The 13,170-nt window shown below is 32.1% G+C and overlaps 2 protein-coding genes and 1 long non-coding RNA gene across 3 annotated transcripts; 1 reads left to right on the forward strand and 2 right to left on the reverse strand.

The window, feature by feature from the left end:
• Nucleotides 1-4,026: 4,026 nt before the first annotated feature.
• On the reverse strand, nucleotides 4,027-4,908 carry LOC134249631 (superoxide-generating NADPH oxidase heavy chain subunit C-like). Its single transcript, XM_062731969.1, has one exon. The coding sequence runs from the start codon at nucleotides 4,906-4,908 to the stop codon at nucleotides 4,027-4,029; it is 882 nt and encodes a 293-aa protein (XP_062587953.1).
• A 3,286-nt stretch (nucleotides 4,909-8,194) lies between these two features.
• On the reverse strand, nucleotides 8,195-9,085 carry LOC134249630 (uncharacterized). Its single transcript, XM_062731968.1, has one exon. The coding sequence runs from the start codon at nucleotides 9,083-9,085 to the stop codon at nucleotides 8,195-8,197; it is 891 nt and encodes a 296-aa protein (XP_062587952.1).
• A 2,125-nt stretch (nucleotides 9,086-11,210) lies between these two features.
• LOC134249632 (uncharacterized) lies at nucleotides 11,211-12,965 on the forward strand. Its single transcript, XR_009988333.1, has 4 exons — nucleotides 11,211-11,271; nucleotides 11,608-11,690; nucleotides 11,849-12,007; nucleotides 12,845-12,965. It is a non-coding gene; the product is annotated as an uncharacterized LOC134249632 (long non-coding RNA).
• The last annotated feature ends 205 nt before the right edge of the window (nucleotides 12,966-13,170 follow it).

The following is a 13,170-nucleotide window of genomic DNA, read 5'->3' on the forward strand; positions in this document are numbered from 1 at the left end:
ATTGTACACGTGATATATTTAGATTTCATTTATAGTAGAAAGTTCGTTTATAAATATTTACCGAACAATTTCTTACAAAAATATATCTATTGATTATATCAGATCTTTATTACGCTCAGAACTACGTACATGCGTATGGAGCGAGTACGATTTTAATAAGAATGAAATAAATAAAATGACAAATAATAATTGTTCTCCCAATAAGAATATATAAATATACCCCCTACAAGTACTTCACATACACACATTTTTAAAACCCTCACACTTTAAGTTAATGTAATAAATAAAATAAGCAAGTGTAAAAATTAAAATAGCACTGAAACATATTATACTTGGAACGTACCCCCCTCCCAATAAAACAATTGTCTTCTTTTTGTTTTTTATTTATTTTTTTTTTTTGCTTGTCAAATAATTTTCAAGTACGTTTACCCATCCCCATGCACCTATCAAATTCGATTCTACATGACTGCTATGTCAGCGATTTTCGTAAATAAGAGTCTGAGCATGACAAATTAAATCAACTTGTATTTAATAGTGGGGAATTTAATATTTACATGTATATTATATATCGTGTAACTATGATAATATTTGTGAATTTTAAGTTATTAAATTCAGAATAATTCCGTTCCGTTTTTAAGTCGGTGATATTTGTTGAACAAACGATGCACAAACTTGCACATAACAAATTCCATAAAGTAATCAAGTCATTTTTCTCTTTATAGTTTTATCAATCTAGGAATTATTGGCACAAACATATAGGACGCTAGGCTTAGTTTGGGGGAATTCTGTTATACGATTCGCAAGCTCTTGACCTTCTAGCGGTTTATGAGCTCTATTGGAAAGTCATTTATGTTCTCCAGTGTAATTTAACTAATTTCACAAGTTCACTGAAGCTAGTTTTTTGCACACATGCACACTTCTAAATTAATGTAGACCATGTCACCTCCATATTAAAGTAACGCAAACACAAAGTTTGATGCATGAATTTGTCATTTATTATACATGTATAAATGACGACAGATGATGGAAAGATACATCAGATAAAGGGGAGATCACTCTTGAAAAAAATGTGTAAATTTGTTCAAAACATTAGTTGATCTCCCCAGTGTAACATATAACATGAAGAAATCCAAATAAACAATCCAGAATCTAAACATTAACAATCAGTAAAAAAAAAGGTGGCAGACAAAAACTGCTAAAGTACAAGCATGCAATGTTTGTACACACTGCCACCAAAGCAGAAACAGCCATCCTCGTTACCTCCAATCTTACAGGCTCCAAGAATGATGCTGTGCGGATACGACACAGCAGCAATTTCCCGTAAATAAAATTAATAAACAGTTTATGAATCGTTTACGGAAATGTGAATTTTAGGGGTTTTTTTTTCTACGTTTGTTAATTTGATATTACTTTCTCTTTTTTTAATTTTTCATTCCCCCCAAACGTTTGTAATGTCGAAACAATATAAGGTCTAAAGAATTTCTAAGTGATGCTTTATAACACGTGCGCTTTATGGAATGGTTCATGGGTTCAGGCCTTTATCATGCACATCTATAAATTCCGTATTTTAGTGCAGTTCTCCATTTATAAATGTCGTTTTTCTTTATTCAATAATTCGTTTTTCTTCATTTAATAATTTTATTTTCCTTTATGTAATAATTTTGTGTTCCTTTATGTAATAATTTTGTTTCCTTTATTTAATTATTTCGCTTTTCTTTATCTAATAATTTCGTTTTTCTTTATTTAATAATTTCGCTTTTCTTTATCTAATAATTTCGTTTTTCTTTATTTAATAATTTCGCTTTTCTTTATCTAATAATTTCGTTTTTCTTTATTTAATAATTTCGCTTTTCTTTATCTAATAATTTCGTTTTTCTTTATTTAATAATTTCGCTTTTCTTTATCTAATAATTTCGTTTTTCTTTATTTAATAATTTCGGTTTGTGTAACGGAGCAGAGCTAGAATCAAGACAAGATGATTAAACTCTCTACCAAATTTTATTAAGTTACATATAGTCATCAACAACAACAGTGATCGTTTAGTTTTCAAATAAAGTTCGTAGAATAAAAGTCAAAGTCTTGTCAAATTGCCAAAAACTTAGCCCAAGAGTCCAGTCCAGTTCAGGGGAGGAATTACTGGGTCCAGTGACTCTCTTGGTATCTCAGTAGCCGTCTTTTGGGGCTCTCCCGGTTCCTCCTATTTATACCGGAGATTGTTTGTCCATTGTTCTGGTCTTTTGTTCGAAGAAAGGATTCCTTAGTATGACTTTTTGAAAGTAAGTTAATCTCCTAATAATTGGAAGGTATTGATTCGCATCCAAAAATAGATTCGTATATTTATCATTTCCTTTGTAGAAGATGGAGAGTTCATTTCCATATCCATACTAATGTTTGTATTAATACTTTGGGGTTGACTTTTACTAATTGAAGTTTATTTTTCTCACCCATAAACGGTAATATGTTTATCTGTTTTCTTCTTGTTTCCTTGGTTAAGAGAGAAAGTGTTTAAAATCCTCCAAGAATTATGTAAGAAAGTCATTTTGCAATAGTACCCGATTTGACCGAATAAATTATTATCTAACATTTTAATTTACAATGTACAGTACTGACCTATAAACTGATTTAAAGAGAAACACACAATATCTATAAATACATGAAAAATATACATCGTAAATATTTTATTTATAATGAGGAATTTACAAATTCCTTAGACAAGCTTAGGGATTATTGTGCCCTATAAACACTTGCTTGTCTAATTCATCTTTAATATATAATACACATTTCTTAAGACAAGCATAGGGATTATTATGCCCTATAAACACTTGCTTGTCTTATTTAATCAAAGCACTAATAAGATAAATGACTGTAGGTATCAATGTAATTAAACACGGCTGTGGATATCAATTGTGTTACATTCCTCCCTTACTAGAGATGAATTAAGTTTAATTCATACTCGCGTAGATATATATATAAGTTGAAACACAATTGGTTTTCCAAACATCTCACAGTAGAAGACGAATATATATTGTAGGATAAATCCTTCAGGTATACGGTAACTAGTTTCTATGTAGATAAGGTATACGGTAACTAGTTTCTATGGAGATAAAATCACAAAATCACGTCTATATATATATATATATATATATATATATATATATATATATATATATATATATATATATATATATATATATATATATATATATATATATATATATAAGAATAAATAAATGTCCACTATTCACGATCCTCGGCTCCACGAAGGAGGGATCGACTTACAAATTGTTCATAAGTTTCATTTAAAAAAAAAATGTAAAAGTTCAATATTCACAATCCTCGGCTCTAACGAGAGGGATCGACTTACTGTATATTCGCAGTAACATTTGGATAGAGCTTTTTGATGGTATCTTTATCTATCTCGTATCCATCACCAGAGGTCATCATTGGTGCAGAAGGTTTCAAATCCCTGCCAACGTCACCTGCGCCAGACGAATTAATCGTCACCAATGGAAACTCTTCAGTTGCGACACCAGATCTTTTGATACTCTTTACACCCTGCCATAGCCTAGCTGACCAACGCTTCTTACGATATACCCAACCCTAAAACAAGGGCAATCCCAAGTCCCAGAATAGCATAGACCCAATTTGGCCAATATTTAAAAGGAGAAGTGGGGTCAATATTTTCTCTTTGAGTTAATCCTTAACAAGTCTGTCCATAGGTACAGTCTCAAGGTCTTGTAATTTTGTCCGAATGGTTGCATGTGTATGTTTCACAAAATTTAATCTTTATAGAAGATAATATTACAATTGGTTACAAAATATTTTCAAGATATTTTTTTTATTACATATATTTATATTTTTTGATATACATCAGGTTTGTTTTTAACTGAATAGGAAATGGTACAATATTTTCTATTCTAGCATAATATTTTTTTTCAAATTTTACACAAGGTTATTTTGTCCGAGTTGAGATTGATAGATTCCTTTTAATTACAGTCATTATTATATGTTATATACTCTTTAATTTTATAATAAATCAGCTATTGTTCGTAACAGTTGTTTCACATTAGTTTTTGAAGATGGACAGCGTTTCTTTAATTCCTTCGTTAGATGTTTCTTACATTCATTTATCTCCATAAATGAACTATGGCTACTTTCAGAAGTATCATCACTTCGATCTGTTTTCAATTCCGTTTCGCTCTGAGTGTCATTTTGTAAATTTTCAGTATTCTTTGCTTGCTCTAAACGTTTTGATAATTCAAATAATGGAATATCATCTTCGGATGAAGAATTATCTCTCTCCTTGCGATATTTTTTAGCTAATTTTGCCAGCGGAATATTATCCTCACTGTCATCGCTCGATGAATTATTGATAGATTTATTTGAATCGGAATGAACTGAATCCTTATCTGAATTTACAGACATATTATCATTAATTTCAGACATATTATTATCAATCGATTCATTATCCGAATTTTGTTCTTCATTATTTGTTTCAGAATTGTCATCATTATTATCGGACTGCGATTCAGGAGGCATTACATAAGCGGCTTTTCGTAACGGTCTACCTTGCTCGTTCGTTGGTAGTTCCCATTCATCAATCTTTGCTAACCGTAATAATTCTTTATGTGCTTTAGTGACCTTGCCGTCTAATTGACTTTTGATTTTAAAGGTAACAGGTGAGATTTGTTCAATTATCCTATAGAATGGTTTCCATTTAGACTGAAGTTTACTTTGCCGATGATTATTTTTATAGTACACGGGATCTCCAATTTTAAATTCCACGTCTTTTGTATTTTTATTCGCATATTTAGCTTGTCTTCGTTTAGACCGTTTTAGTATTCTGTGTACTAATGTAAAAGCTTTATGTTGTTGTTCTAAAGCGATTTTATGAGGGTCTTCTCCCATGTACCTACGTCGCGGTTTTAAAATGTTATCTATTGGTAAAACCACATCGCGACTGTAAAGTAAGTAGAATGGTGAAAAACCTGAGGACTCACTGATATTAAACCGAATTGCTGCCAAAGTTTGATTTAAAAATATGTCCCAAGTTGTTAAATTATCTTCTAATTTCTTTGCAAGGACATCATGAAGCGTTCTATGGAACCGTTCTACTTTTGCATTGCTTTGAGGATGGTAATAGGACGTTTTAACATGAGTGATGTTTAATTCTTCTAACGTCTCTTTTACAAGTTTATTTTCGTTTTATGTACCATTGTCAGTAATAATTTGCAAGGGAGCACCATATCTAGGTAATATTTCCTCTATAATAAGATGTGCAATAGTTGCAGCCGTCTTATCTGGAACAGCAAAGGCCTCTGCCCACCCTGAATATAAATCTACAAATCCCAGAATATACTTGTTTCCCGATAAAGACTTCGGATAAGGACCTGATAGATCTAACCCAATTTTAGCAAAAGGGAAGGGCGGAATGTCCGTTTCTTGAACTGGGGCGCGTATTTTCTTTAGATTACGCGTTGCACAGGTAACACACTTGCTAACATAATCATACAATTCTCTGTACAGGTTAGGCCAGTAATATTTTTGCATAATCGCGTCAAATGTTTTATCAATCCCCAAATGCCCATTGTCATCATGGTATTGTTTAATTACCCCTGATTGATAATGTTTAGGTACATACAATCTTAAGACTGGGTCATTATCTGGATTTGATAAATGATATAATACATCTTCGATAATTAGATGTTTGTCCCCAACTGATTTCTTAGCTTGTCCGCTTTGTATGTTTTTCATGATTTGAACTATTTCGGGATCTTTTGATTGTTCTTTAGACACATCAACTTCTGTTTCTTCACTTCCATTCAAAGTTAATTGTGGTTTAAAAGGAATATCTGGTTCTTCAATATCGCATCTCGCGTAATCTTTCGGATTTATCGCATTAGAATTGATAAAGTTTATTTCAAGAGAGTTTTCATGTACGTCAGGTTCATTATTTTGAACTATTTTATCTGCGTTTGAATTGTTTTTACAATTTTCAATTGGTGTTCTTGACAACAAATCTGCACATGTATTTTCAGTTCCCGGTAAATACTCGATTTGACAATTATAACCTGAAATTCCCAGTGCCCACAATTGAATTTTCTTATTTTTCATAGGCGCGTCTAATATGTATTTCAATGGCTTATGATCAGTGCGAATTACAAACTTTGCGTTGTGTAAATAATGGTCTAATTTTTGTAACGCGAAGTGAATAGCGAAAGCTTCTTTTTCTACAGTTGACCAGCGTGTTTGTGTATCACTTAACTTATGAGATGAATAATACAAAGGTTTTTCATTCTTAACACCTGGTATGTTTACTTGATCAATATTGTCGCACGGTTGAACAAGACATGCGCCGATAGCTGTATCTGAAGCGTCAGTATACAGAATGTACTCTTTATTTATATCCGGAAAAGCCAATAGAGGTACAATTGTTAAACTTTCTTTTAGAAAATCAAATGATTGTTGACATTTGTTGGTCCATTTAAATCTCGAGTATTTCTTTGTCAAATCTATTAGCGGTTCTGCGATTTTTGAAAAGTTTGGAATAAATCGCCGGTAATAACTGCACATACCAAAGTACGGATTGCTGAAACTTTATCAGGGTCAGGTTTTACTCCGTTTTTGTCAATTACAAACCCCAAATATTTTGTTTGTTCTTTCACAAAGCTACATTTCTTTGCTTTTAATTTTAAACTGTATTTTCTCAATCTATCAAAAACAATTTGAATATGTTTTTCATGATCTTCAATACTTCTTGAGAAAATTAGTATGTCATCTAAATATGCTAACGCAAAAGATCCCAGATCTTGTAAAACTACAGACATTAATTCTGAAAATATTTGCGGTGCATTACATAGTCCGAAAGGCATTACATTGAACTCAAATAACCCTCTATGACAAACAAATGCAGTCTTTTCTTTATCTTTCTCATCCATAAGTACTTGCCAATATCCTGATTTAAGATCTAATGAAGTGAAATAAGTAGCTTTTCCCAACTGATCCAATAAATCATCAATTAAAGGTAAAGGGAAAGAATTTGTTTTTGTGATCTTATTTAATTGTCTGAAATCAACACAAAAGCGTTTCGATCCGTCTTTCTTATCCACTACCACAATAGGAAAACTCCAAGGTGATTTTGACCTTTTGACAATATTTGCACTTAACATTTCATCTATCGCTTTGTCAACAATTGCCCTTTTATTTAAAGGTGTCCGGTACGGTTTCATTTTTATGGGTGAATGATCACCAGTATCGATTTTCATGTTGACCGTATTTGTATGTCCTAACTCAGCGTCCGTTTGAGCAAATAAATCTTTATTTTGCTTTACCAGATTTTCAAAGATCATTTCTTTATGCTCTGGAGAAACGTCTAATTCCGTAAGTAACTCAATAGAAGTTTTGTCAATTTGTTTTCCGCTCTTTATTTCATTTATTGTTTCAATTGTTTTCTCATCAACGACATCAATTCGGCCGACTACACAACCTCTTTTAATTTTGAACGTTTTATTTGTATTATTCACTATTAAGACAGGGATTTTACGCGATTGTTTGGTTTTAGCAATTGCATTTCCTATCATTAGCCCTGGTTCTTCGCTTTTAAATCCCTTTTCAATTGCACTTATTTGAATGGATTTATTTTGAAAATTCGCGTGATCGCGATGTTTCGCAAAGCAGATAGTCGCCTACTGAGGTTTTAAGATTGTCCTTTTGGAAGCTCTTAGGATTGAGGCTATGTGAATATCTTCTACCATCGGAACATACGTTTTCCCGATTCGTAAACTACCAAGATCAAAATAAAGTCTAACACCATTTTGCACTAACCAATCTCTACCCAGAATAAACGACCTATTTACATTTTGAACAACATAAAATTCATGAGTTAGCGTTAGACCTCCTATTTGAAATTCAATGTTTGTACAACCGTCAATTTTCAGATCAGCGCCATTTACAGATTTTAAATTTACTTTTGGTTTTGACAATTTTGTTTGATTTGGTAGGGACCTATAAATATTTGAACTGACTAAGGAAACAGAGGCGCCTGTATCTATTAAAGGTCTAAATCTTTGTTTATTTACTTTAATAATACAAGAATTTGGATTTTCAATAGAATTGATTGTTAAAGTAGTTTTTTTTTTTACATTTTTGTTTGCGACTTTTGCTCCCCCAATGGTCCCATTTTGGACGGAGCTATCTAGTTTAACTCTTCCCATTGTTCATCCTCAACACCTACAGTGGCATCTATGGCCTCGACCTTTCTCGTAGGACAATCTCTACTGATATGTCCTTTTCTATTGCAAGTCCAGCAAACAATTTCTCTTTTCTGAGCAGTTTGATCTATTACAAAAACTTTCTTTGGAGCAACCTTATCTTTGTCATATTGTCGTATTTTAGGTCTGTCAAAATTTTCCCTTCTTTTATCCCGTCTTTGCCTATAATGATCAATTTCCATGGGTTCCCCTGTGTTACTTGGAGGGACAAAATATGTGCGACCGGTTCGTAGCTGAAAACGCTGTTGCAAGTTATGTTCAGCCCTAGCAGAATTGATAGCTTCCTGCATAGTGCGTGGATTGTCACGCATGACCTTTAATTTTAATCGGTCAGAGTACAACCCGTCAACAAAGAACCCAACTAGTTTACCTTCAGTAACTCTGCCAGCTTCTTGACCTTCATACGCTTGTTCAGCGAGGGAAAGCAAGCGTTCAGCATAAATCTGAACATTTTCAGATTTCTCTTGCTTCATGTGACGAAGCAACATAAATGCATGCTGTGCGTCTGTTATATCCGCAAAACGAACAGACAATTCCCCCTTTAAAACATCCCATGTTACATTAGGGTCCCCCGTCAAATATCTATGAATAAAGTCACTAACCGCCCCTGAACTGGATTTAAAAGCAATTAATTTATTTTTTTCTTCCGGGACTCTTTCTAATAAAGCAAATTTTTCAATAGATTTTATCCATCTCCTAAATTCTTTAGGATTACCATCAAATTGTTTAATTTGATTAGATTTTAAATTTTGATTCAAATTGTCCATTTTTGAAGATAACCCATGTACTGCGGCAAGAAACTCTTGGTCAGCCATAACTAAAAATACAGGAGTAAAGTTGTGTACTTACCAACAACTGAGGAAATTTCCTTGATGCAGCTGGCAACCCGTTCGTTGGCAAAGATCTCTCCAAACCTTTGTGATCCTTGGTCACGGTGCACCAAAAATGACTCTATGTAACGGAGCAGAGCTAGAATCAAGACAAGATGATTAAACTCTCTACCAAATTTTATTAAGTTACATATAGTCATCAACAACAACAGTGATCGTATAGTTTTCAAATAAAGTTCGTAGAATAAAAGTCAAAGTCTTGTCAAAGTTAACAGTTCGGAATTGCCAAAAACTTAGCCCAAGAGTCCAGTCCAGTTCAGGGGAGGAATTACTGGGTCCAGTGACTCTCTTGGTATCTCAGTAGCCGTCTTTTTGGGCTCTCCCGGTTCCTCCTATTTATACCGGAGAGTGTTTGTCCATTGTTCCGGTCTTTTGTTCGAAGAAAGGATTCCTTAGTATGACTTTTTGAAAGTAAGTTAATCTTCTAATAATTGGAAGGTATTGATTCGCATCCAAAAATAGATTCGTATATTTATCATTTGCTTTGTAGAAGATGGAGAGTTCATTTCCATGTCCATATTAATGTTTGTATTAATACTTCGGGGTTGACTTTTACTAATTGAAGTTTATTTTTCTCACCCATAAACGGTAATATGTTTATCTGTTTTCTTCTTGTTTCCTTGGCTAAGATAGAAAGTGTTTAAACTCCTCCAAGAATTATGTAAGAAAGTCATTTTGCAATAGTACCCGATTTGACCGACTAAATTATTATCTAACATTTTAATTTACAATGTACAGTACTGACCTATAAACTGATTTAAAGAGAAACACAATATCTATAAATACATGAAAAATATACATCGTAAATATTTTATTTATAATAAGGAATTTACAAATTCCTTAGACAAGCTTAGGGATTATTGTGCCCTATAAACACTTGCTTGTCTAATTCATCTTTAATATATAATACACATTTCTTAAGACAAGCATAGGGATTATTATGCCCTATAAACACTTGCTTGTCTTATTTAATCAAAGCACTAATAAGATAAATGACTGTAGGTATCAATGTAATTAAACACGGCTGTGGATATCAATTGTGTTACATTTGCACTATTGGGCTTCTGTACAATCCCCAAACACAAACACTTAAATAAGAATATTATTTTCTCTTCAAAACATTTCTAAGTCTTACGTAAATGTAAGAGACTAAGTGCTCCATCGGAACCCACTCCCAGTGTAAGAAAACAAACAAACAAACAAACAAACAAATCCCGACACTGCTTCTCAAGTTGACAACTAAAGGATCCATTTTGTATACAGAAAGGGATCGTGTCTTTTCTGATTAAATAAATGCTTATTGCAGAAAAGGTCTATCAAGAAGAATGTGACACACAGTAGAGTAGATCATTGAAGCATATGATTAGAATTTTTAAGTTTTCAACTATTCTCATACTAAAATCAACTGCAAAAATTCAAGACTTTCGCTAGGTTTAATTATTTCGTTTGTGCCAAACAAATGAATAAAACAAACCAAAAAGGATATAAAAAATGACCAATGAAGACATTCTATGTTTGCTATGATAAAATTGATATTTGTTATGTTTTACCGGCAGTATGAAGTAAAGATAAAAGCTGAAAGATAGAAATACTTCGAATAAGTTTAATTAGACTTCAAAACAAATCTACATGTTTAATTAAAATACAAGTAAATATTTTAGTTTTTGCTATTTTGCAGAGATATCTAATACGCACGAGCCAACAGTTTCACCAATCTCAAAAGAATCTTTGATATGTCTTTTATTTTATTTTTTTTATTAATGGTGTCATGTAAGTGTTTGAAACATGTGGAATTTCTTAACCTTTCAATGTCAACTATTTTTAGACATGTCAACAAAGCAAGGATTTTCCGTGATCTAATTATAGACATGGTATGTTGCTTTGCCATTAATTAAGAAATGCCTTTAGAAGATCTGCGGAGAATTGAAGAGATCAATTGTATAATCTGCATGAAAGTGTAAATCTTTTTAATGATGACGTGCATTTAAAAAAAAAATGAAGGAGAAAACCGCCTTCAGTTAGCTTATTATGATAAAACGAAAGTACCATGTATACGTCACTTGCGAATTTCGCATATATTTCTTTCTTGGACTGCAAACTTCAATATAAAGGTACGTCTTTTTTTATTTTTCGTGTTTCTTACCAAGACAGTAGTATAAATACAGATTTCGTTATCATAATTCTGTATAAATTTTTATCATAGCAACATTTATTGATGACAAGTCTTGATTTTAAGACCTTTAATTTTTCATATCCATTAATTATTATAATGAAATGACATAAAAAAGTATTCTATGTGTTTTACTTTGCATACCGAAGGACCACTGATTCATGTAAGTATAAAAAAATTAATCAGAAAGGTGGGCTTTGATAAATGGATCTCATTAATGTCCTTAAAGATTAACTCCTCCTTAAGGAAATAATAATTATATTCTCTTCTTTTATAGTTGAATTTGCTCGAAAACACATAACTTATACAAGGAGATGTAATATTTAACAACCCATCTAATAATTGTCGTCCACATTTTTCGTAAGTTAAACATGTATATACATGTAAACAACTTTGTACCCAACATGTATGCCATGTCATAATTAAGTCAGAGAAACGCCTCTCATCTTATTTCATATGAATCCATAGTAACATGTAATATAATTGGTCATTTGAAATAGTATGTGTACTTTTTCCAGGAGTTCTGTCAATAATTCATTGTCCTGTGAATGAAACTGAATGGAAATCCAGATCTGAAACGAAAGTTTGTCAGGGCAAAGATGTCTACCACTGTTTACTTGTCGAGGATGAAAAATCAAGAAAAGAGAAATGTCTAGAGAGAACATTAGTATTAGGCGGTAAAAGGGGCAATTTATATTTATTTTAGATAACCGTCTCAAAACAGTTTTGAATATATGCCAAGCTGTTGTACTTTCATTTTTCATTGGTTTTCCATGAAATGAAATGAAGAAAGAGTTTTGCATCCTCAACAGTATTGATTTCTAACAGGCTGCGCAGTAAATGATTAAAATATTTTCCATTGATGTTTTTATTGGGTCGTGGTTTTAAAGACACATACTTGCACATGAATCTCTCATTAACCTTTCCATATAAAATTCTTTTATAGAATAATTAAAATCCGTACATGTAACTTTGGCACTACGTCCAACTTGTCCATTTTCGAAACACAAATTGTATTCGTAAAGTTGTTTTACAATTAATTGTACTTATTATATTTATTACCATTTTCCTTTCAAGCAATTGGAGCTATAAACTACCATAAGAGAATTTTATATGGAAGATTTATAATCTTGATAACGTTACTTAATAATTCAACAAAAATATTAAAGTTAGTCTGCTGCATGTTTAAAAGACAGGTTTGATACTCTGAAAATGTAGAATAAAATTAATCCTGGTAATGAAAAAAGTACATATGACATAGGCGTTTTGAATATCTGTGAAGGTAAGTTATGGGAGAAAGTGTTCCTATAGTAGTCTGGCATTTCATTCCAGTCATAATTATCACTAAAAAGACACTTCTTATTTATTCTAGCGTTTACATTTCTTAATATATTTTCAAGTTTATCAGATCAGTTACAAAAAATAATTTTTAAACATACAACCACTAGCTGACACATTAAATGTTATAACATCATATTTCTTTATTTTATTAATTGAAATGATTATTTTGATAGGTCATTGTCCAATCATAACTCATGATGATTATTTGCACTGGAAGACATGTAATGAAACTGGCTGCCCGAGTACCCCTTTCCGTAGTGACGAGGTTTATAAATGTAAGAAAAGAATGAATGTTTAAATGCGACATATGTTTCGTAGTGTAAGAAGCATGTGTATAAGAAGAGTTGTTCATTAGTTGTTTTTTTTTCAATTCGTACTGAAATGAAAACTTTTTACATAATATATATCTTGTAAGGTTTACTTATTTCATGCTTAGATAAACATATTCCACAAAGGTCTAACATTTTCCACAGATCCTGTTTGGTGATATCGAGAGTAA

This window comes from Saccostrea cucullata, unplaced genomic scaffold (genome assembly GCF_032062105.1).
Source record: "Saccostrea cucullata isolate Sc308-1 unplaced genomic scaffold, CSIRO_AGI_Scuc_v1 ctg1789, whole genome shotgun sequence".
Classification (NCBI taxonomy): domain Eukaryota; kingdom Metazoa; phylum Mollusca; class Bivalvia; order Ostreida; family Ostreidae; genus Saccostrea; species Saccostrea cuccullata.

What these genes read in the sequence shown, in the direction of transcription:
- LOC134249630 (XM_062731968.1), bottom strand. Translation starts at nt 9,085, where the DNA reads ATGGCTGACCAAGAGTTTCTTGCCGCAGTACATGGGTTATCTTCAAAA.
- LOC134249631 (XM_062731969.1), bottom strand. Translation starts at nt 4,908, where the DNA reads ATGGGAGAAGACCCTCATAAAATCGCTTTAGAACAACAACATAAAGCT.